This window comes from Oncorhynchus mykiss, chromosome 24, assembly GCF_057628025.1.
Source record: "Oncorhynchus mykiss isolate SJ-2025 chromosome 24, ASM5762802v1, whole genome shotgun sequence".
Taxonomy (NCBI): domain Eukaryota; kingdom Metazoa; phylum Chordata; class Actinopteri; order Salmoniformes; family Salmonidae; genus Oncorhynchus; species Oncorhynchus mykiss.
The window spans coordinates 21,229,573-21,254,972 of record NC_143045.1 but is presented as its reverse complement, the minus strand read 5'-3'; the positions used below and the strand labels follow the sequence as shown (position 1 = coordinate 21,254,972).

The 25,400-nt window shown below is 43.7% G+C and overlaps 1 protein-coding gene across 7 annotated transcripts in view; it reads right to left on the bottom strand.

Moving 5' to 3' along the window:
* Positions 1-568: 568 nt before the first annotated feature.
* Positions 569-25,400, bottom strand: part of LOC110503971 (roundabout homolog 2) — a 63,640-nt gene continuing 38,808 nt past the window's right edge. The window contains exons 6-26 of one of the 7 annotated variants that reach the window (XM_021582664.3): positions 25,266-25,393; positions 23,333-23,457; positions 22,006-22,177; positions 21,573-21,778; positions 20,002-20,083; positions 19,566-19,740; positions 8,766-8,932; positions 8,400-8,521; positions 8,049-8,265; positions 7,642-7,760; positions 6,763-6,946; positions 6,277-6,495; positions 5,906-5,948; positions 5,506-5,648; positions 4,955-5,281; positions 4,612-4,750; positions 3,333-3,730; positions 2,837-2,953; positions 2,270-2,449; positions 1,818-1,957; positions 569-1,270 (exon numbers count right to left, since the gene is read on the bottom strand). In XM_021582664.3, the coding sequence (XP_021438339.3) occupies positions 1,259-1,270; positions 1,818-1,957; positions 2,270-2,449; positions 2,837-2,953; positions 3,333-3,730; positions 4,612-4,750; positions 4,955-5,281; positions 5,506-5,648; positions 5,906-5,948; positions 6,277-6,495; positions 6,763-6,946; positions 7,642-7,760; positions 8,049-8,265; positions 8,400-8,521; positions 8,766-8,932; positions 19,566-19,740; positions 20,002-20,083; positions 21,573-21,778; positions 22,006-22,177; positions 23,333-23,457; positions 25,266-25,393 (3,415 nt within the window). In that variant the 3' untranslated portion in view covers positions 569-1,258. The remainder of the gene's footprint in view (positions 1,271-1,817; positions 1,958-2,269; positions 2,450-2,836; positions 2,954-3,332; positions 3,731-4,611; positions 4,751-4,954; positions 5,282-5,505; positions 5,649-5,905; positions 5,949-6,276; positions 6,496-6,762; positions 6,947-7,641; positions 7,761-8,048; positions 8,266-8,399; positions 8,522-8,765; positions 8,933-19,565; positions 19,741-20,001; positions 20,084-21,572; positions 21,779-22,005; positions 22,178-23,332; positions 23,458-25,265; positions 25,394-25,400) is intronic. The other 6 variants (XM_036961462.2, XM_090219137.1, XM_090219138.1 and 3 more) reach the window with 6 other exon arrangements.

The window sequence follows — 25,400 nt, the reverse complement described above, 5'->3', positions numbered from 1 at the left end:
GTATTGAAAGATAACTGCATGGATTTACGATTGATACCAGTGTACCAGTCACTAGAGACACAGAATAAAGGAGGTTCATATTGTACACAGAGGAGCTTTTAGAGACCCGGGAAGTGTGTGTCTCAGGTGGAACAGCTCACATGCTCCTCATTTCTCAGAAACAGCTCATTTCTCCCAACCTCATCCACCACGCTCCCAGCCAGTCAGTTGATTTAACACTGAGATATCCTGTCCAATATTCCACACAAAATAAACACCTCTCCCTCTTCTGGCTACCTTTTAACTGTAGAATATCCCTGCCTGATCCAGTTCTCTACTGTACTTTTGTGTTGTCCCCCTCACCACCTTACTGTTAACTACTTTCTACTGTCTGGTAGAAAACTCAATCTGAAATCTGTCTGGGTTTAGCAGTTAACTATTACATAAAAGTCAGTGCACAGTGGCACAATACAAAGAACCCAGGGAAAAGGGTACTTTTTTCTTGTAAATGTGAATCAATATAGCAGGTTTTTAGGATAGGATTACCTACACTAGATCGATTCCAGGAAACAGTCTAGAGAAACATGTCTTTAGAGTAACAAATGTTTTATTGGTATTTTTTAACAAATCATTCCACTGATGACAGAACATAACAATTGGTGTTTAACAAGGGTATAGGTTCACACATTTTCAGCATCACAACCTAAAATGACAAGGCTATTTCATCTGCTGTTGAAAAGATCGATATGCCGGTTTAGAAGAAGCAGGAGGTTGACTCCACAATGACAGCGCGCGCGCGAGAGAAAGAGAAACTGTCAACACACTCACAGAACCTCACAGATGCCCAACTATCAGGTCTTGTTAACAGAGTTTCTGCCTCATATCCGTTCATTACACAAACATCACCATGGTAAACAATAAACTTAAGGTACATTCAAACATCCGATGTATAATATCTATAGTCATTTTAAGACTTTCTTTCCCTTTTCTTAAAATACAATATATTATCTTTATCCCAGGTCATGTTTAAAAAAAGTTGCAAAGATGTTTATATACAGAGGCAGGACATCAAATCACATACAAATTATGAATAAATAAAAAACGAAAATATGAACTAATATTGAAAAAGCAGGTGGCAAGCCTAAACGCTTTCACTTTTGTCTTCAGCTCTTCTTTGACACCATGGCAGCAGGCTGGATTTCAGCAAAAATAGAAGCAGCAAAATAACCTTTTAAAAAACACATGGCGGAAAACTTCACATCACATAATCTGCTTCCAGCTACATGAGGTTCTGAAAGTAAACAAACACACAACACAATCATCCCATGGGACTGGTGCCAAAAACAAATCCTGACACTGTAATTTAGCCAAGGTTTAGTCACACAAATATGAGTTGTGCATTTATGTTGAGCTCTCATAAATCTACTGACCCCCCAAATTTGCCGAAATCTATGCCATTGTCAAAACATTAGTTTGACATGTCCATAAACTACCCCGTGCAACATAAAATAGATGGAAACACTGCAGTCTTGATTTGGAATGAATATTGTTTGTATTAAACATGTTGGATAAACCATACCAGATTCGTAGAGAAATTAAAGCAGTGGAGAGCCAGGTGTGTCTTGGGCCACTGGGTCTCTTGTCTCTCTGTGCCACACCAATCAACACTCATGAAGACCCAAACTTGTCTTGGATTATCACCAAATCCTTGCCTTACATTAACCCACTACAGTACTAGACTTTAGGAGGACAACAACACTGATAACAACTATAGGACTAAGATCATGTCTCCACTGAGCCAGACCAGGTAGTCCTGCTGTCCTTCATACTGGACTCACCTCGTCCCTCCTCCGGACAGCTCCAGGCCCTCTCTGTCCTGTTGAAGCCCGCGAGGACGCCCCTCCACCAAGGGAACCATAGTCTGACATCTGGCCTCGGGGCAAAAAGCTGGATGGGCAGTACGGGATTACACCCTCATCTGCAGATGACAATATGGAATCACTCAAAAGTGCAGCTGGAATTATATGGGTCAGATTCTAAGTGCTGAACCAGACTAGACCTTCCACCATCTCTGTCCACCTGAGTAGAGGGGATTGCTGCTAGATATGTGTGCTTAAACCAATGCATTATTTTAAGTCCACAGAGGATTTGTATGCGTATGAAAGTAGACGGAGCATTACTAAACCTCAATCACAATATGTGTCTGTGGTTGTGGCTTTTATAATACTGTACTGTATGTGTATTTGCATATTTGTATTCATTTGCATTAATTAGATGGTTTGATGCATACCCTGTGAGCCCCACATGGCAGGCCCCCTCTTATGGGGTGAGGAGTAGTCTTCTCTCTTCTGCAGAGCTGGCGAGTTGTCCGCCGACGGTGTCCGGCTGCAGCCCAGCACATCAGCCAGGAGCTGCAGGGGGTCGTCTGCTGCAGGGGGTGGGGCCGGCGGAGGGGGCAGGTCTGCACAGACTGATTGACAACTCATGATAAAAAAAACTGCCTTCATTTGACCTAACAGGTTGCCTCTTTTAAGAACTGCAGTCTATCTATTCACAGTTGGATGTACACTATAGGACTTTAACCATACGTACTGAATAAGACCATCTGTTAAATTACCAAAATGAAAATACACTGTACTGTAAGGATGTGGCTTGAATCCCAAGGCGGGAATGTTACTCATGTGCATTTAAATACCAAGAAGTTAGAGCCAGTAAGAGACATTTCGAAGTTCTTGCAAATAATAAACTGGGATAACTTGTTATTCCAAAAGCTGTGTGTGTTGTCTTGTATAAAAGCCTCTCCAAAGAGAAGATATGAAGATAACATAAATGTAGCCCACTGTCCAATATGTCTTACCTGCTTGGTCATGCAGCTCTCGTCGGTGCTGGCCCTCCCTGAGGACTTTCTTCTTGCTCCTGGTTCTGTGCCCCTGAGTAGCGTGGGCGGACTCAGCCAGGAAAGGAGGAGATTGTCCTGACAGAAAAGAACAGTGATGTCATCATCAAGTAGACATTCAGAGGGAAGCGCCATCTTCATATGCAAATACTTGGTGTTAATGTAACATGACAACATTGAATAATTCAGGATAAGTATGCATTTATGGATTAGCCTGGTAGCAGATCTGTGTGGGCTTTAGCCAACTCCTCTTGTCCAGTTAATTATCATGCCAAACACAGACTGTATGCATGGCATGCATGACATGACAAAGGACGTGGCTAAGGCACATACAGTTCTGTGACCAGGCTGGTCATTTTCAAGAGGCTAGCTACACATATAAATAATTATCCTATGCATTAGAACTATGAGAGGGGAACAAGTTTGTAAAGACAGGGGACAGGTGTGTACAACTAACCTCCTCCGCTACTCCTCTCTGAAATATAGCTCTCCCCCATGGGGGTGTCTCCCCATTGGTTGGTGTGGTATGGCCCGCTGACATCATATGGCCCGCTGGCATCATCCTTATTGGCAAACAGGTTGTGGTTGGAATGGGAGACCTGAGAACTGGGCCCGTAGCAGGCCAGCAGGTCAATGTGCTGCAGCGGGGGGCTGTCGTTGGGGTTGAGGGGGTGTGTCTCCTCCTGAGGGGAGGGGGGAAGTATGGCTGTGGACCGCAGGCTGGAGGTGGAGCCCTGGGTCAGCTCCTCTCTTCTGGAGGAGGGCAGGCTGGGTAACTCATCCCTGGAGCCTTCCATCAGGTAGGTCCTGGCTGGCAGCGGGGGACACCAGTCCTCCTCATCCTCATCTGAGCTACTGGGAGCAGGAGGAAGAGGAGAAAATACCCCTGGTTTAACAACTAAGAGGACCTGACACATTCAGTGAAAAACATTGTCAGTAAGACCCCAGTATAAATCAAGGGGTCTTACACAATACTTGTACATCAAGAAAAGTCTTCGAGGCACATTAACAGCCATATCCAGAGACAGTAACAGTAGTTGACAGAGTTACATTTTAAAAGAGGAACCAGCAGCATTGGGTTACAAAACACAAGAGTTACTTCAAATGATTTATGTTGCCGTGACAACGTCAGAGGACATCAGAGCAGATTTAATAGAGGACATGTTATTGAAACAGGAAAGTGCTAATCCACACTGTCAGACGGTGGCTAATGTCATTACAAAAGACGATGTACAGTCAGAGCAGCTAGGTCCCCCCAGTTATGGCCACAATCTCATCTGTCACAGTCAGTTAGAGGACACTCTCCACTCCCCCTGATGCAGCCACAATAAGAGTCTCTCCTGAGCCTCCAGACAAGAATGTTTTTAACTCCAACCTTAACCATAGTAAACATCATTAGAGTTTACAATTTGGTTAGAATCGGAGGACAGGTTCTGGCCCTAACGTCACAAACTCTTGCTATATAGTTCAGGTGAACTATCAGGTCAAATAGAGTGCAAGCCATACATTCAAACTAAACATAGCCCTCAAATGAGGGTGTCAGAGGATAAAAAGGAAACATCAGGAAAAATCACAATGAGTTATGGAGAAAAGGTTCAATATGTAACAACTTCAGCACTCCTGGCTTTCCTTCCCTCTACTGACATTTCCCTCCATACACTGTTAGTTCCCTCATCTGTACTTAACAAGCTATCCCATGGGAGGGTGTCTGCAGGGGATATGGCGCTAGGTGTTACCTGTTCCTCCCCTCATCCCTGTCTCTCTTAGTGTAACCCCGTTCTTTATTAGCAGGCAGTGGTAGAGATAGCACATCCTCCCAGTTGAGTGGTGCAGGCTTGGATGGAGGACACGTGGACCTCTGCTTCCCCAGCTTGGCTACAGTAGAGAGACAGCAGACAACCCACACACTTATTTAAATCAAGCTGAAGAGAACATTAGAAATTAGCTCTGTTAAACATATGTATGTACAGCATACAAACACCCACATCAACTATGTAACAGAGTTAGCTATATCCTCACTAACGAACATTCCATGAGCCCTTAACTACAGTACATGAGAAGTGTAATAGCTGCCTGTACCATTGCTTGTCCTGGCGTACTGCAGCTTGGCGTACTCTCTAGACTGGATGGTCAACTGGTCCAGGTCCTGCTCCAGACCGAAGAGGCCCGAGTTGGAGAGGACGGGGGTAATGGCATAGGGGTCAGGGCCCTGGGAGTAGGGGGTGTTGGAGCCCTGGGTGTAGGGGGTGTTGGAGCCCTGGGTGTAGGGGGTGTTGGAGTATTTGTTGTAGTAGGCTAAACCCTGCAGGTCCTCAGCAGCAGCTGTATTGATGGTGCTGTAGATGGGACTGTCTGTGGACACTGAGCTGTACTTCTCAGACTGGCTCAGGTAATTTGAGATGCCAACTGCGGGACAGAAATAGAAAGTAAATAAAAAATGTTAAGTGGAACCCATTTCCTTGAATGAACCACTTCATCTTCCCTCTGCAATTTCCTGGTCAATCACAAAAGCTCAAATAGGTTCCATCATTTGAGCAGCAATGGCGGCTTATTACTATTAATGTTGCCTCTGTTCAAACTACTGCATTTTATCCCACCCTAAGTTGCAAGAAGTGACTGTGGGCTCTCACCATTGTAGTATCTGTCTGTAGAGTCCAGTTTGCCAGAGCAACAGTTGACTGAGTCTTTTCCATTGTGGGCAAGGCCAGGGGCTGGCCAGGAGTCTGCTAGCCATGGGTAGTTCCCCATGTTGGAGTCCAGCATCCCTGGTCTACTGTAGGCAGATGGAGATAACTAAAAGGTCAGATATTACTGTAAGTCTATGCTGTTTGTAAAAAAAGAGTCCACTCATTCCTTTACTTAGATTTGTGTGTGTTGGGTATATGTTAGATATTACTACACTGTCGGAGTTACAAACACAAGCATTTCGCTACACTCGCAATAACATCTGCTAAACACTTGTATGTTACCAATAAAATTTGATTTGATTCTTGTTTACATTGAAAATCTGAGTAAAACCAAGATCTCTACCTTCCGTTGCTGAGACCAGATCCTTCACTGTGAGCAAATCCAACTGCAGGAAAAACAACAAAAGCAATGGTTGCAATTAAAAACACATCTTACTCAAAGCAGTGGAGGCTGCTGAGGGGAATGGCATCAAACACATTGCAGCCATGCTGCTGAGTTTGACCTAGATACACTAAAAGGCATAGATCACAGCAACACTAGGATTCTGAACCCACAGATTACAACAAGTCACATTTTAAGACACTCAGATACCCAGACTTGGCAAACGTGATGGTGACAGGATTGGAACAGATTAGTGGTGTAATGCTAATGGTATTGTTTGTATGCTATGTGAATACAATGTTGGGGTTGAGGTTAAGGATGTTACAGTATACCTGCAGGTGTGTAGGCAAATGAGGTGGTGTAGTGTCCCAGCTCTTTCCTCCTGCGGTGGCGACAGTATAGCCAACCACTGAACCCCATGAGCACCAGCCATGAGGCCACACCCAACCCAGCGATGAACGCTGGTTGGCTGACCACTCCCGTGATCTGCTCTGATAGACTGAGGCTGCTGTCTTTCTGCAGAGGGTCTGAAGGCATGTCCAGTGACAGGGCTGAATGATAGAGAGTCCAGGTTATCAGTCCGGCAAATTCATTTCCAATATGGCTTCCTGAATAAACAGACAACTAACTTACCCCATTGGTTTCTAGCAAGTAGTGTTGATATACTGTATACCAGTAACAAACAATTCAAAAACCTCAAGCCTCGTCTTTAGTAATCTACCATACTGACTGAGGACCAGGGTATTAATTGGCTATTAATGTTGGCTATTAATGTTACATCTAAGGAAGGGTCTCTTCTAGTGGTAAAGCTGACTCACTGAGGACCAGGTCTATAGGTGGGCTATGTTCACCCACTCCCAAGTTGGTGACTGCAGCCACCATCACACTGTACTGGAGGTCTGGCAGCAGCCCAGTCAGTAGGATGGACAACCCCGCTCCATCAACTGTCCTGTTGATATGGCTCTCTGTCTTCAACTCAGTGTCACTCCCCAGGCACCAGACCTGGCAGACAGAGAAACAAGCTTGATACTGAGTGGTGGAGAGACAGAAACTCTGGAGGAACAGAAATGGGACAGAAACTCCGGAGGGACAGAAATGGGACAGAAACTCTGGAGGGACAGAAATGGGACAGAAACTCCAGAGGGACAGAAACGACAGACAACATTTAATAACACTAGAAGCATCAAGTCGATCATGTTGCCAAGAGGACAACTGAACCAGAAGTGGAGATATTTTGTTGCTAGCCGGCACGACATGGTAATACGATAGGCTTTAAAACGCCTTCCCAGAAAAGTCTGAGAAAAATATGTTTATTTTTGTTGACTGCAAAGCAAACCAAGAGCAGATCCAATCGACAAGATGAGGACAAGTGATTTAAATCTGAGGACAAAATTAGTTAAATTGTGTTTTTGCATCCTACAGAAGTGTTGCTGTTAACTGATACTAAGCAATGTTTAATTAAAACCACTAGCACAGCATTTCTGTTCAGCACAGCATGTTTTTGGCAACAAGGATAAAACCGACTGCTTAAAATCAGCACATTGATGATTCAAACAAATAATACATTTTCTCTTTCCCACGACCAGCTGTAGTGACTAACTGCCCACTTTTCACTAAATTAACATCAGACAGTAGTCTAGAGTAGCACTTTCCTCCAACCAGGTACAGCTTCAACATTCTCCACTCTGTAATCTTACTTTGTACTCCAGGACTGTACCACTCTGAACATCAGCGGGGGGAGGTTCCCAGGAGACACTGATGCTAGAGCTGTTGCTGAGCTGGACCACCGACACAGCCTGCGGGGGAGCACTTAACACTGGAAGGATGTGAACATGGATAACTGTCGGTTAATGAGAGCCAGGAAATCAAAGAGACTTTGGTCAATAAAATACATTTTCCTATACGCATGTGCTGTAGTGTCCTACAGTAATACATCACAGCATTGAGTCATTTTAGAAGCAAACAAATCTTTATAAATTCTAAGGGAAAGTCTGAGGAAAATTGATTCTTACTGCCCTTGCAGCAACAATAACATGTAGTGAACTGCTGTATGCCTACGGACTTCACAGAGAAGGAACATCCTGCATCCCACTGCGTGTCTTACCCTCCTCAGGGGTGCGTAGCTGCACCAGGGGGCTGTCTAGTCCCTGCAGCTCGTTAAAGTAGGGGCGGACCTTCACCTCGTACTCTGTGTTCGTGTGCAGGTCTGATAGGACAGTGGTGAGCTCAGGCCCCACTTTCACATTCTGGACTAACCAGGCGCTGCCAGTGGAGCGGTACAGCAGCCTGAATCCCTGCACGTACTGAGATTGACGTGCCACCTGACCAATGACAGAACACAGGGGGAGGGACATAGAGGTGGTTAATTATATATTTCCCGAGATATTATAAAGTATGGAGCACAGTACAAAGTTGCATATTGTTTCTCCAGGTTATGACACTCAGTTTTACTCACAGTCCAGGAGACCTGGGCACTGCTGGGTGATAGGACCACAGGCTTCTGCAGGTAGAGAGACACTTCCCCTAGTTCTCTCTGCACCTGTCTGCGGTCTACTCCCTGCTCTGTAGGACTCCCATCTACAACACCACAAGAGAACTGCACTCAGAACAGCCTGACGTCATACCACACTGCACTGAGAACAGCCTGATTTCATACCACACTGCACTGAGAAAAGCTTGATGTCATACCACACTGTACTGAAAACATCCTAATGTCATAACACACTGCACTCAGAACAGCCTAAGGACACTTTACTATGAAAAAGTCCAAGTGATTGAGTGATTATACACATATTATATGCTGTTCTGTGTCCATACTGACCCTGTGTCCTGATGGGTTCAGAGATTGGGCTGGGGTCACTAAGACCGTAGGAGTTCACTGCTCGGACGATAAACAGGTAGACAGTGTTTGGGTACAGGCCGATGACGGTGTGCTTCTCCTGTTTCACGTGGTCAGCTACCGTCTGCCACACACTGCCAACGGATTGGCTGGAAAATAACATTAATCAATTACAGGTTGAATTCTGGGAGGATTGTCTGGCCTTGTCCTTATCCTGATATGATAAATAACGCAACAATGAGTGTGGTTTGACAATTTGGGTCCTCTAGCATTGATGAATGTTGGGTAAATGAATGCTATTATCGTCTCAGTCCAGTGAGGACCTATAGTACATATCACCTAGTCTATGGTATGATTTGTCCAGTCAATTACCCAGTGAGTGATAACCAACCAGTCAAAACGGGTTAGCATTGAGCCGGGAACCGACTGAGTGTGCTCGCAAACTCCCTTAGAAGACCTTCACTTGAAAAACAAGAAAAAGCGTCAATAGTACTGTTTGACCATTTTTAGATGCCGTAGTCAGTAAACACTTCCTCAAAATACTCTGAATTAATCTAAAATAACTCCCGAAATCTGTCATTAATTTTGACGTTTTTGCGGAGGATTTCTTAGTTGCGTAATTTACTACTAAGATGTTTGTTGTAGTCTTTCTCAATAAAAAAATGTGCATGAAAGCGAGTCGTCTCTGGTTGAATGACAAAAAAATAAGAATCCCTACTGTTGACCAATCACTGAAGAAGGGATGAAAACTTCGGCTCCGAAGAAAAAAAATGTGTGCCCGAACAGGCGAAAAAACCTTTCTGAAGTACAAAACGAACAAAAACACATCACAAAATGTTGTCATGATATATATGCACAAATTCTTTCGAACTGTTTTGTCTGGAAAGCATTAAGGCGCCTTAAGGAAGCAGCGCTCGAACTCTGACCTGCTCCTTAAAACTTCTTAGGGCTGCAATCCCATTAACGGGATCCATATGACAACAGCCAGTGAAAGTGCAGGGCTCCAAATTCAAAACAACAGAAATCTCATAATTAAAATGTCTCAAACATAAATGTATCTTATACCGTTTTAAAGGTAATCTTGTTGTTAAACCCACCACAGTGTCCAATTTTTCAAATAGGCTTTACAGCGAAGCACCACAAACGATTATGTTAGGTCACCATCAACTCACAGAAAAACACAGCCATTTTTCCAGCCAAAGAGAGGAGTCATAAAAAGCAGAAATAGAGATAAAATTAATCACTAACCTTTGATGATCTTCATCAGATGACACTCATAGGACTTCATGTTACACAATACATGTATGTTTTGTTTGATAAAGTTCATATTTATATAAAAAAATCTCAGTATACATTGGCGCGTTACGTTCACTAGTTCCAAAAACATCCGGTGATATTGCAGAGAGCCACATCATTTTACAGAAATACTCTTTATAAATGTTGATGAAAATACAATTGTTAGACATGGAAATATAGATATACCTCTCCTTAACCTTTTTGGGATAGGAGGCAGCATTTTCACTTTTGGATGAATAGCGTGCCCAGAGTGAACTGCCTCATACGCTGTCCCAGATGCTAATATATGCATATTATTAGTAGTATTGGATAGAAAACACTCTGAAGTTTGGCAGGCGAAAATCTGAGAAAAATCCAACCAGGAAGTGGGACATGAGATTTGTAGTTTTTCAAAGCTTGGCCTACCGTATACACATTGAGATATGGATGAAGTTGCACTTCCTTACAGCTTCCACTAGATGTTGTTACGGATACAGGTATTCCGTGTGTGTATCCTGTGTGTGTGTGTGTGTGTGTGTATTTCTTTTCTCTCCTTCTCCCCTCCTCACAGGTGGCAATCATCATTCCCCAATCAGTCATCAATCAGTCGCTAATCAGAAGACACACCTCCTCCTGTTTCCATTACCCAATCACATCCCTTTTCCCTTGGTTTAAAAACCCATTCAGTTGTTTCCTCTGAAGCTCAATCTCTCTGTCAATCTCGCTGTCATACAATCTCTCGGTAGAGCTCTTGTTTGTTTTAGCACCTCCAGATCACTTTGTCCCCACCTGTGAGTATTGTTTGTGTTATGGTGTTTGATGGTGGAAAAAGGGGGAACCAAGACAAGTTGCCCATGGGCATACACTACCCATAGGACTACTTTGTCTAAGAACACTAGGTTCTGGGCGGACCCCCCCCCCCCCACTGTATTTTTGGTTAGTTAGTTAGCTGTATAGCAGTAGGCTAGTCTAGTTTAAGGGTGTTTTTGGATATTTGTTTCTTTCCTTGGGTCCAGCTCAGCCCCTTTTCCTGCCCCCCCTTTACCGTGTGTTTTCAAATAAACCCTGAGTGTTTGACGGTAATTAAGTTGTCTGTGGTTTTTTGTTCGCACTTTTACTTTGTCACAATTATAATTTGCATGAGTTATGTTACGGGTCTCGTTACCATCCCCCCTAGACTGCCGGGCCAAAAAGGGATTCGTAACATAAGTGGGGGCTCGTTCGGGATATGTCATAATTGACACCCATGCCGCTCGTGTTAGTGGTTTGGTTCAGTGTTGAGCGTCATAGCTGATGTGGCATTAGTGTTTGCTATTTGTTGGCTCTTGTGTAGTAGTTCAAGATGGCTACTTTTGATTTGAGATCCTTTTTGGATAACCCTTCGTGGGAGGTTTTTGACAAATGTCGTAGAGTTGATTTACAGACCTTGGCTGACCATTATTCTATATCGATTCCGCAGGATGTAGTTAAGGTGGAGGGTAAACAGCTAGTGTTAAATGTTTTGTTGGAAGAGCAGGTGCTTGTGTTACCGCTGCCTGAGCCTACGACCCCTGTAGGGGATGTTGCTGCTCCTCTAAGCCCGGTGGTGTCTGAGAACGAGGGCGAGGCTAAAGCTCCAGCCACATTGCCCTGTTTTGATCCACTCTCCCCACTGTCAACCGGTGATGCCAGGAGGGATGTCCGTTCAATACAGTTCCAACTGGAGGTGGAAGAGAGAGCCCAAATTAGGCGAGAAAATCTCCAGTTGGAGATGTGTAAAATTGAGGCAGAAAAAGAAAGAGACCAGCGGCATTTGGAGATGTGTAAACTTGAAAAAGAACGAGAACAGCGGCAGTTAGATTTGGAAATGTGTAAAATTGAGGCAGAAAAAGAAAGAGACCAGCGGCAGATGGAGTTCAAAATGCGCCAGATGGAACTGGAGGCAGAGACAGCGAGGCTAGCCTCCGTTCCGGCTGTGACTATTAGTGAGTCGTCCTCACCAGCTGGAGCTTCCAACACGTTCAACATTAGTAGGCAGATTGCCTTAGTACCTTTGTTCAGAGAGTCGGAGGTTGACTCCTATTTTTGTGTATTTGAGCGTATAGCCGTAGCATTGAAATGGCCTGAAGAGGTATGGTGCCTATTACTTCAGTGTAAATTAACTGGTAAAGCCCAATAGGTTTTGTCAGCACTACCTCTGGAAGACAGTTTGAATTATGGAGTGGTCAAAGCTACTGTTATTCGTACCTATGAGCTTGTGCCTGAAGCATCCCGACAGAGATTTAGGTCTCATAAGAAGTCTTCTAGTAAGACTTATGTGGAATTTGCTAGAGACAAGGGAAATCTGTTTGATAAATGGCATGCTGCTAGTAAGGTAACTGATTTCAACTCTCTCCGGGAGTTAATCTTGTTGGAAGAGTTAAAAACTGCTTACCCGAAAGCATTGTAGTTTACCTAAACGAACAGAAAGTATCCTCCCTGTCAGAAGCGTCTGTGTTGGCAGACGAGTTTGTGTTGACGCACAAGAGTGTGTTTTCGGCTCATTCTGAGAGTAGAGCCACTGACTTGCCTACTTTTAGCCCTAGTCGGCCAGCAGTATATCAATCACGGCAGAAAAATGAGCATCCCTGTTTCTATTAACATAAGGTGGGATATATGATTAATGATTGCTTCCTGCTTAAACGCAAACAAGGGATGCCTCACATGCCAAGCCGCCAACAGGTGTTGGTTTAATTCGTACGGTTGTGAGGTCTGAAACAAAACAGGTGCCTCAGGGTAACTGTAGTTTGAAAGTCCCAGTCCCCGACCGCAGTTATGAACCGTTCATTTGAGGGGTTTGTGTCCATAATGAATGACGACGCGTCTCAGTGTCCGGTTAAAATCCTTAGAGATACTGGAGCGGCGCAGTCGTTTATATTGTCTGATGTGTTGCCCTTATCTGACGATGCATACTGTGGTTCGTGTGTTAGTTCAGGTATTGAAATGGGTTTTGTCCCAGTGCCATTGCACTTTGCGAAAGTAAACTCTGAGTTAATCAGTGGAATATTCAAAGTGGGGGTACGTCCTATGTTGCCAGTAAAAGGTGTGACCTTTGTAATGAGTAACGATATTTCCGGAGGAAAGGTAGTACCCGTATTGGAAGTAATGGATAAAAGTGACCACTCTCTCTCCAATGAGCTGGCACAGAGTTATCCACATGTGTTCCCCGCTTGTGCTGTCACTCGTGCTCAGGCATGACAAGTGGGGGACGTGATAGATTTGTCGAACACTGTGCTGTTCAAAGAGGTTGATCAAGAGGATATGTTGTGTGCTACCTCTGGGAAGCTGATCACCTCTGACAAACAGCCCAGGGAAGAATCAAAGTATGTTGAACTTATTGCTGATGCAATACAGTTACCAGTCACTCGTGAGCAGCTGATTGCTAACCAAAAGGTTGACAACAAGCTTGCTCAATGTTTTTATAGTGTTGTATCATTTGATGAGGTAAAGAAGAAGAACGTGGCTTACTTCCTTGATGGTAATCTCCTCATGCGTAAATGGACATCCCATGTTGACGCGGGTGGAGATTGGAATGCTGTTTACCAAATAGTGATTCCTACAGCCTTTCAACAAAATGTGTTATCCCTTGCTCATGATCACCAGTGGTCTGGTCATTTAGGAATCACCAAGACTTATGATCGGATCCTTCGACATTTATTTTGGCCAGGTTTAAAACAAAATGTGGCTCAGTTCTATCGGACATGCCACACGTCAGATAACAGGAAAACCAAATCAGGTTATTCCTCCCGTTCCTCTTTGTCCAATACCTGTCATAGGTGAACCATTCGAACATGTGGTGGTTGATTGTGTTGGACCGTTACCGAAGACAAAATCGGGTAACCAGTTTTTGTTAAACGGTTATGTGTATGGCTACAAGATACCCCGAGGCCAATCCTCTGAGAAGGATTACAGCTCCGCTAGTGAGTAAAGCCTTAATTAAATTCTTCACGACATTCAGGTTACCTAAGGTGGTACAAAGTGATCAAGGTACCAATTTCCTATCAAAGCTCTTCAAACAGGTGTTAAAATCCTTGTCAATTACGCACCGGGTGGCAAGTGCATATCACCCAGAGTCTCAGGGTGCGCTTGAAAGATGGCATCAGACACTGAAGTCTATGCTACGTAAATATGAGGGTTTTCCTCTAGTTTTGTTTGCTGCTCGTGAAACTGTACAGGAGTCCCTAGGGTTCAGCCCGGCTGAACTAGAGTTTGGTCACACAGTGAGAAGACCAATGAAAGCCTTTAAAGAACAGCTCTTGTCCCAAGAGTTGTGTACAGGAGATGATGTGTTGGACTACGTTAGTTGCTTTCGTGAGCGACGACACCAAGCCTGTGCTCTCGCAAAGGAAGCTCTGTCTTCCTCACAGAGGAGCATGAAAAGACACTATAATAAACAGGCTGTTTCTCGTCCACTACAGTCAGGTGACCAAGTACTGGTGTTACTACCTGTTCCAGGATCTTCACTGTCAGCTCCTTTCTCTGGTCCTTATTTCATTGAAAATAAATGAAGTGAAACTGATTATGTGCTTCAAACTCCTGATAGAAAACGCCAATCTCGTGTCTGCCACATTAACATGTTGAAGATATACCACACCCGACCCATCACCCAGGTAGATAGTTCAAAAACAGCGGCAGGCACTACTGTCTCCTCTGCTTCTACTGCTATGATAGTGGACTGTCATATTGATGATGTTGATGGATTGGAGCTGCGCAATACTCAGCAGCAGTGCGTTAGATTGCCCAACTCAGAAATGCTGCTGTCTATCCAATCAGGTCTGGTTCATTTAACGGACGGACAGGCCGACGATATTGTGAGGCTACTACACAGTTTTCCATGTCTCTTTAATGACGTTCCTACTCGCACAAACGTGTTGGAACATGACATCAATGTTGGAAATGCTGCCCCTATCAAGCAACACCCATATCGTATCAATGCTTCTAAGAGGAAGAAATGAGGGATGAAGTGAAATATTTGTTGGAGAATGACCTGGCTATGCCAAGTTCCAGCCCTTGGAGTACTCCTTGCATTCTGGTTCCTAAACCTGATGGTACGTCCAGGTTATGTACAGATTATCGAAAGGTAAATTCTGTCACAATGCCAGATTCGTACCTTTTACCCAGACTGGACGACTGTATCGACACTATTGGTGCTGCTAATTATGTAACTAAGTTGGACCTCAAAAGGTTACTGGCAGGTTCCGTTAACCTCACGTGCTTCTGAGATTTCTGCCTTTGTGACCCCAGACAACTTCCTACAGTACTCAGTCATGGCTTTTGGGATGCGGAATGCACCAGCCACTTTCCAACGACAGGTTAACTCTGTATTAGCTGGTGTTCCCAATTGTAGTGCATATCTTGATGATCTAGTGATTTATTCGTCTGAGTGGTCAGATCATGTTGACTCTCTAAGGGTAGTATGTGAACATTTGGCAGCTGCTTCTCTAACCCTGAACTTGGCAAAGTGCGAGTTTGGGAAGGCTACTGCTCAATCTGGCAAGATAATTTATTGTAAGATAGCTTTTGATACTGCGAAAGCACTCTTATGCAATACCCCTGTACTTGCTGCTCCGAATTTTGAACAACCGTTAACTTGAGGTAGATGCTAGTTCGAGGTGCTGGTGCTGTTCTACTGCAGTAGGACAAGAGTGGAGTGGATCATCCTATTTGTTATTTTTCACAAAAGTTTAACAAATGTCAGGCAAACTATGCAACTATTGAACAAGAGGCTCTTGCTTTGTTGTTATGTCTGCAATACTTTGAGGTGTATATTGGTTCCAGTGCCCTACCAGTAATCGTATATACTGACCATAACCCGTTAGTGTTTCTCCACCGGATGTACAACCACAACCAGCGCCTTATGCTTTGGGCGCTGATTGTACAAAATTATAAATTTGGAGATCCGCCACAAAAAGGGTTGTGAAAATGTGTTGGCAGATGCTTTGTCTCGTGTATAAATATGATGATTTTTGGTATGTGTTGTAAATGTTGTGGTCGCAATCCCCATGGGTTGCTCTTTTAAGGGTGGGGGTGTTACGGATACAGGTATTCTGTGTGTGTATCCTGTGTGTGTGTGTGTATTTCTTTTCTCTCCTTCTCCCCTTCTCACAGGTGGAAATCATCATTCCCCAATCAGTCGCTAATCAGAAGACACACCTCCTCCTGTTTCCATTACCCAATCACATCCCCTTTCCCTTGGTTTAAAAACCCATTCAGTTGTTTCCTCTGAAGCTCAATCTCGCTGTCATACAATCTCTCGGTAGTTCTCGTTTGTTTTAGCACCTCCAGATCACTTTGTCCCCACCTGTGAGTATTGTTTGTGTTATGGTGTTTGATGGTGGAAAAAGAGGGAACCAAGACAAGTTGCCCATGGGCATACACTACCCGTAGGACTACTTTGTCTAAGAACACTAGGTAGAACTGGGCGGACCCCCCCCCCCCCCCCACTGTATTTTTGGTTAGTTAGTTAGCTGTATAGTAGTAGGCAAGTCTAGCTTAGGGGTGTTTTTGGATATTTGTTTCTTTCCTTGGGTCCAGCTCAGCCCCTTTTCCTGCCCCCCCTTTACCGTGTGTTTTCAAATAAACCCTGAGTGTTTGACGGTAATTAAGTTGTCTGTGGTTTTTCGTTCTCACTTTTACTTTGTCACTATTATAATTTGCATGAGTTATGTTACGGGTCTCGTTACCATCCCCCCTAGACTGCCGGGCCAAAAAGGGATTCGTAACAGATGTCAACCGTCTTTTGAAACTTGAATGAGGATTCTACTATAAAGGAGGGGCTCATGAGACCTCTGAGTCAGTGGTCTGGCAGAGAGCCTTGGTCTCATGACGAGCGCTCCCGACAGAGTTACCTCGTGTTCCAGTGCTTTTTATGAAGACAAAGGAATTCTCCGGTTGGAACATTATTGATGCTTTATGTTGACATCCGAACGATTGATTCCATACATGTTTCTAAAGGAGTAACTTTTTGAGTTTTTGTCTGGATGAAATGCATGAAGATGGACATAAATTATGGAACTTTATGGAACAAATCCGTCATTTATTGTCGAACTGGGATTCCTGGGAGTTCCTTTTGATGAAGATCAAAGGTAAGTGAATATTTATGGTGTTGCTTCTAACTTTGTTTTTTCCAAAATGGCGGACATTCCTCTGGCTCTTTTGGGCTCTGAGTGCCTTTCCCAGATTATGCTTTTTCCGTTAAGTTTCTTTGAAACCTGACACAGCGGTTGCATTAAGGAGAAGTCTATCTTTAATTCTGTGAATAACAGTAGTATCTTTCATCAATGTTTATTATGAGTATTTCTGCAAAATCACCGGATGTTTTGGAATCAAAATATTACTGCACGTAACGCGCCAATGTAAACTGAGATTTTTGGACATAAATATGCACATTATCGAACAAAACATACATGTATTGTGTAATATGATGTCCTATGAGTGTCATTTGATGAAGATCAAAGATTAGTGATTCATTTAATCTATTCTTCTTTTTGTGACTCCTATCTTTGGCTGGAAAAATTGCTTTTTTTTTCAACTTGGCGGTGATCTAACAATCATATGTTGTGCTTTAGCTGTAAAGCATTTCTGAAATCGGACACGATGGGTAGATTAACAAGATGTTTCTTTCATTTGCTGTATTGGACTTGTTAATGTGTGAAAGTTACATATTTCCCCAAAAAATATTTTATTTCAATATTTTTTTATTTTGCGCGCTGCCTTTTCAACGGAATGTTGTCGAGTAGAAAGGTTAATGCAACCGCTGTGTCAGATTTTAAAAAAACTTTACGGAGAAAGTAAACCATGCAATAACGGCGCTAAGAAAATGTAAAAAAAATGATCCACCATATGGAGTCATCAGAAATCACATGATAAATATTCCCTTACCTTTGACCTTCTTTAGAATGCACTCCCAGGAATCCTAGTTCCACAAATGTTTGATTTCTTCGATAATGTCCATTATTTATGTCCAATTAGATACTTTTGTTAGGGCTTTAGTACACAAATCGAAACGCTCATGCAGGTCCAGCCGAACGTCGGACGAACTTCAAAAAGTTAAATTACAGGTCGTAGAAATATTTAACTAATTACAGAATCAATCTTTAGGATGTTTTTATCAAATCTTCAATAACGTTCCAACCTGAGAATTCCATTGTCTGTAGAAAAGCCATGGAACGCAGGTCGCTATCATGTGAAATGCATGTCACCAGGCCCTGGCTCTCTGCCCGACAACCGACTCAAAGAGCTCCCATCTGGCCCCACATCACAGTAGAAGCCTCATTCAAGTTTCTAAAGACACTTGACATCTAGTGGAAGCCTTAGGAAGTGCAACAACCAATATCCCACTGTGTATTCAACAGGAGATGGGTTGAAAATCGACCAACCTCAGATTTCCCACTTCCTATTTGGATTTCTTCTCAGGTTTTTGCCTGCCATATTAGTTCTGTTATACTCATAGACACCATTCAAACAGTTTTTAGAAACTTCAGAGTGTTTTCTATCCAAAAATAATATGCCTATATTAGCAACTGGGACTGAGGAGCAGGCCGTTTACTCTGGGCACCTTTCATCCAAGCTACTCAATACTGCCCCTGCAGCCATAAGAAGTTAACTACAGTAGGTGTCAGATAAGGGGCGGCAGGTAAGGAGCGGCAGGCGTTGGACTAGTAACCGAAAGTTTGCAAGATCGAACCCCCGAGCTGACAAGGTAAATAAAACTGTCGTTCTGCAGTTAACCCACTGTTCCTGTCATTGAATATAAGAATTTGTTCATAGTTAAATAAAGGTAAAAATAAGACCTGAGTAACAATCTGCCCTCTGCTATCCTCCAACCATCCCTCTTCTTCCATTAAGCCCTGTTCTCTAGCCCTAGGAGGGTTAGTGGAGGAATAATAGGAGACGTCCCCATCCAGCAGCTAGCTCTATTTAAAGACTGTGCTCTGTTAGCTACTTTCCTCAAACTTCATCTAACAGCTACCCATGGGAATGTCTTGTCTCAAACTGTGCTGTCAGTCTCAGTGCCAGGCAGCTTATTGGCCTGTATGTGTGTCTGGCTCTGCCTGCCCAGAGCCTCTGCCCTCTCTGCCTCTGTGATAAGAGCTCTCTGGCTAGTCTCTCCTTCCATAGCCCCAGGTCAGTGCCGTCTAGGACCACAGGGAAAATGATGCTTTTTTCTTCATGCAACTGATTCTATGTTCTCTGCTCCAGAATGCTTTATGATTTGATTTCCTCTGCCATGGCTCGTTTTCCTTTCACGTCATTATTTCCTGCCACTGTTGCACATGTATGTTAAACCAAATGGAGAATCCCTGTATGTGAATACAAATCAAGGACACAACTGATATAGCAACAGACCTAGAAATACACCAGTACCCAGCATTGAAATAGAAATCCCCTATTTATATATTACCCTGCAGAGCCATGTATTAAGAGAGGTTGGACAATGCGGTTTCTAAATATGTCTCTGGTACCCAGTCTTTGCATGTCATACTGTACCTGAAGGCCTCGATGATGTAGGAGGTGACAGCGGCCCCACCCTCGTGGGGGTTGGACTGCCAGGTGAGGGTGACTGTATTCCTGGTCACATCCGTCACCACAGGCTTCTGGGGCGGCCCTGGCAGCTGGATGGACTCTGACACTCGGGGAACTGATGACCCAGGGGCTCCGTCCTCTGGGACACAAACAGGGATACGCCATTAGATAACATGAGACAGTGGTGGTGTGTGATAATGGTAACTTGGTGTACCGGGATATAGTCTGAGTTTGACTGTTTATTTTTCAATTCTATTTATCTACACACAGTAGTGATGAATACTGTAGCTAAAGCAGGAAAGTAGGTTTCCATAAAGTATAATGTACATTTACTGTATCATTTGAAACCAATGGGGTTTGTATGGTTTTGTGAGGCGCCAAGGTGAGTGTGTGTGTTTACCTCTTATGGTGAGTGTCCCGCTCCAGCTCGACTCGCCCGTGGCGCTGGACACCACACAAGTGTACATTCCCGAATCCTTATCCTAGCAACAGAAAGTTGCATTTTAGCTCCCTTTCATGAGGAGAGGGGACCCAAAACATTGGAACCACAGTGCTTTAGATACTTTCTGTGTTTGTTAATCCGAGTGGAGCAAATCTCAGCGGATCTCATCTTTTTACTTATTAATTGCTTCCTTGTTCACTGCTCTGCCGCCATCCTGAGACTCACTTTTAGAAGTGTAAAGTTAAAATATTTTATGAAATGCCACTTTGCCACAAAGCAGACATCACTCAGCCACAGTAGTAGAAGGAGTCATACGTGCTGAACACTCCTGAGAGAACAGCAGTCGAAATGTGATTCATCTCCCCATGTGCATGGTCAACCTCACAGGTGTCTAACTCATTCCACGGAGGGCCGATTGTCTACCGGTTTTCGCTCCTCACTTGTACTTGATTAATGAATGAAGCTCACTTATTAGTAAGTCACTCCACTTACCTGACTGTCTAGGTCTGAATTGAAAGGAAAAACCAAAAACCAGCTGACACTAGGCCCTCCATGGAATGAGTTTGACACCCCTGGTCTACCTGCTCTCCCTTTCCACAGTACTGTATTATATACATTATATATACACACATATATATATATATATATATATACAGTGAACAAAGAAGCAATATGTTCTCCACTGTCCTAATGGTGTTACTAACACTGGGCTGGCAGAGTGCCAGTCTACTGTAACCAACAAATTCATGTTAGATCATTCACCACAGCATCGACCTCTGGTTTATGGATTGGTAGTATGTGGACAGATGAACTCTTTGTGAGTTTAACCACTGCTGAAATATTGAAGACTAGGAGGGGGCATCGCTAGGCTAAATATTTTTAGCCCCTCTTTCTCCCGCTACATCTCGTCCTCTCCATTCCCCTCCCTCTCTCTCTCCATGCCAAGCTAATGCATCTCTTCTGTTCCATTGAGCGCAGTGACATGGCAGATTTCCCCTGCCTCAATGATGCATTGGACCTTGTGTTAATGCTCCAAGTTTGCTGAGCACCACTGCTGAGAGAGAGAGTTGTGCCAGAGATGTAATTAAAGGCTTTGAAATCGTTAATCATGCGTGACCACAGTCAATTAGCACAAACCAGGCTGCTCTCCCCGCTCCGCACGCTCACCTCCAGGTGAGGCCACAGCACAAAAGGGCCATGGACTGCTCTTTCATCAAAGCAGAACACATTTACAAACAAGCCCCTTCATTAACATTACAATTACACACTGCATAGGCAGGTAATCGCGCCAGAGAGGTCGGTTTGAAATTCAGTTTCACCTTGATTTCAGAGTGGTACAGAGTGGCACTTATAATGAAGGAGAACATAAAAACATTTGTTGGTTGCCCTCTGGTTTTGGAAAAAGTACAAATGTAACAATGATGGATGGCAGGCATTTCTGTACAGCCGTGCGATACTAATTTATTAATGAGGATCAAAAGACAACCAGATCACAGCCATATTTTTATTCCATGACATCATACACGTACCTCAACATTAGTGATCTGCAGTGTCCCGTTCTCCATCAGGGTCATGCGGGGGTCATCCCCCACAATCCTCTCCCCGTCCTTTTCCCACATGATCCTTAGTGAGGGTCCACCAATCGCATGACACTGCAACTGGGCAATGGACCCCAGACCCAACGTCTGATTGGCTGGGCCTTGACGGATGATTGGTGGAACACGGTCTGAAGGACCTATGGGTGAGCGGGAAGAACAGAGAGGATATTATGTCAGTGGGTCCTGTCACACACACTAATGTCCACTTTATTTGACAGTGTTTATGTAGAGCTGTCGAAGGCTATCTTCCCATCCATATACAGGTATGTGTGTTGTAATATCAATATATTTTTGCTGGGCTCTTCTCCCAGTACCATATGCCCTTCCTCATCCCAAAGTAACCCCCTCCATCCCTCAAACTCACCCCCTTCCACCTCCAGCAGGGCTTTGGTCAGGACACTTCCTGCTACACTGATGGCCTGGCAGATATAATACCCAGAATCCTCCAGGTGCACGTCGGTGATGGACAGCTCACCACTCATGGAAACAGAGTAGCGACCGGACTGGGAGAGGGGCTGGCCAGGAAACAACAGCATCTACACACACACACACACACACACACACACAGAGAGAAAAACTTGCATCTTAGCTAGTGATGAATCAGAGAGATGGTGTATCCAGTCATTATATGGCCATCACTTTTCCAACACAATACAGAATAGCAGGAGAACTACAGACTTTTGGTTTGGTCTGTTGGCTTGATGTGAGCTGACAGATGCTTTACACACGGCCAGAGTGATGAGAGGGGGAGATGGGCATGAATAGGGGGAAGGGACAGCCTTCCATTTCATTCCTCTAAGAGGCTTAGACTGAGTGAGAGGACCAGGGCTATAAGGTCACAAGATAATCCCAAAAGTACAGCAAACCGCTTCACAAACAGGGGACCAGGCACATCAACTATCAAATAGACTGGAACACATTTAAACTTATTCAGAGAACCTCATACCAACTTCCCCCTGCCTGGCGGATCTGAGTGTTAACTCCTCTATGTTCTCTACTAGAACCATCTAGACTAAGTGATCTTGATTGTTCCCCCGCTGTTATCAGAATGTTATCATTAGGTATTTATAGTAAGTAATAATGATAGAAGGTTTTAAACAGTGTTTCTGTGCCTATTTCCCAAGGAGGCAGCTCCTCTCCCAGATGATGTAGCTCATCTGAGTCACTCCCCTCATCTACCCTTCCTCCCCCTCTCTTCATCTGTCTGCAGGTAACAGTGACTTCCTCGCCAACGCATTTCCTGTGATTCCTTCCAACACCTATTGGTTGTCGCCTCTCACAGCCAAATACAAACGAGCTCCCTCCCTCATTTCACCTCGGCCAACGTCTCTTTAAGAGCACGGGCAATCAAAAAAAATGTGTGAAAAGTATTGTTAAATCGAACAATTCCCCGGCTTGTTTCAAGCTGAGAGAAATCAAATGAGTCCCCACCAAACCAACATGGTGAGAAAACTATTTGTATGCTGCTGATTAAAATAAGGCTAAAACAAATCAAAACCCTACTTAAATGTGACATAACATCATTACTTTGTTGATCAGTTTAAAGTGCCATTTATCTATGACAACGTATGTTGTAGTTTCTACAGTACATAGTTGGAATTTTATTAGTCATTTTAAAAAAAAATTTATTTAGGAAGTAGTCTTTCTTGACCACTCACTTCCTGTTTGTCAGGAAGTGCCATCATTTTTACCTGGCTTCCTTCTTTCTTCCAGAAGATGGCAGGTGAGGGGTTTCCTCTGGTGCCACAGCGGAAGGTGACACTGCACCCCTGAGCGGAGATCTGGTCCTGGGGTTTAATGGTGATCTGTGGGGGCACTGGAGAGTAGAGCAGAGACACTCGGTTAGAAGATTCAGATTTTAGGCTTTAAATTATAGCGTTTAAATTCACAGTTTTCTCCTGCCTCCCCTGCATAATCAATACCTACTATGTGATTCCAGAACAGTATTTATTCAACATTTAGCATATAGAACTACACTTTTTACTCCATGATTTGACTGCTGTCTTTAACTCTCTTAACTCTCTTTAACCCTCTGCCAGTTGATATGGTTTCCCTTTCTGATGAATCTGCCTTCTCATTTTCACATTATCGAGTGAAGACATTGATGCCTATCTTTTATACTGAGACGAGTCATAATCTAATTCCAATCTTAAACTATTGTGATGGTATTTGTGGGTTTACTTTGGAGTGATATCAGTGGAAATGAACTGGCAGTCAGGTTGTGTTGTGGCCACAGCTTGCTTCTGATCCCACCACATCCTGTCTTCCTATAGACTTCGACTGCACAATGACAGCATTGCCTCCAATTCCATAGATTCTGAGCTCTCCTGCTGTTTGCTCTCCTCAGCAGGCTTCTTCCCTGTCTTCATACACACAACACACACACACGGGATCAGGCTAAATCCTCAAGGGAACTGAGTCATCTGTGTCGTGCCTTGATTTTCACTCTGAGGGAGAACACAGCAGATCTTCCCACATCAGAGATGGAGCACGCACACACAGCCACAGAGAGAGACTGACTTCACTACACTAACATCACTAACCAGCCAGCAGGGGGGATGTAACTATGACAGGGAACCGTGTAGAGAAACCATGTTACTAAACAGTAATGTGGTTTATGTTCACTTCAAATAGAGTCATGATCAGAGTGAACCTGTATTGGCAGTTCTGTTACCTTTTAATATTTATATATTTTTTAATTTACAATATAAATGAATAATGGTATTTTTCCATTGGAATAATTTCGCATTCAGCAATCATGGGTTTCTGTGGTAACAAACGAAGTGAATGTCTGAACTTTGTGACCTCATATCTCAACACACTTCTTTAATAAGAGTACAGCAGATGTGTTTGTTTGATACCAATCCTTAATCTGGTACACATTAGGTCACTGTGTCAGAGTACAAGCTTACTTACTGCACTGCCTGAGTGCTGCAACAGGCCAGTAGACTAGAATCCTGACCATGCAGTAAGTCATGTTTACAGGCTCTTTTAAACCATTAGGTGCTGATGATACTGAATGCATTAAATATTATAACCCCTCTAGCTTTTAAAATGTATTTGAAAAAATCTACAAACAAAGTCAGAATGGTGTGGGGGAAATACAACGGAATGAGATGGCTGACTACAGTAAAATGAAAACATGACATCTACTACATAGTCAATGAAACACGGAACAGAAGGCATTGTTTGAAGAGGTAGGGTTTAGATTTCATCAGGACTGACAAAAGCAATGGAGGATGAAGTCAACCCTGCTGCCCACTCAGCCAACACACACACACACACACACACACACACACACTTCTTATTAATAGTGGTCCTGCTTTTTGGCAGTGTGTTAAAGTACACCATCTCCCAAACAGCTGTCAGAGGGAGTAATCCATACGGTTTAGCATAAGCTTCTGTCAGTGGAGTTGAAGAGAAGAAAGCCCACCACAAATACATTGATATGCCAACACGTATTCCAACACACACGGATGGATGGGCAGAGCTTTGACAACTCTAAATGACCACTGTCAAATGAAGTGGACATAACAGTGTGTGACCGTACTGTACAGTATGAGAAGGGTGAGAACACATATCAGTGTGTGTGATTGAGTGAGAGAGAGAATCTTTGTTTCTTACCATGGACCTCTAGCGTGGCTGAAGCCTCTGTCTTGCCCACGCTGTTCTCAGACATACAGGTGTAAGTTCCCCCGTCCTCCCCTCTCACCTTAGTCAGACGTAGGCTGTTGTCACTGTGGATCTCAAACCTGGAAC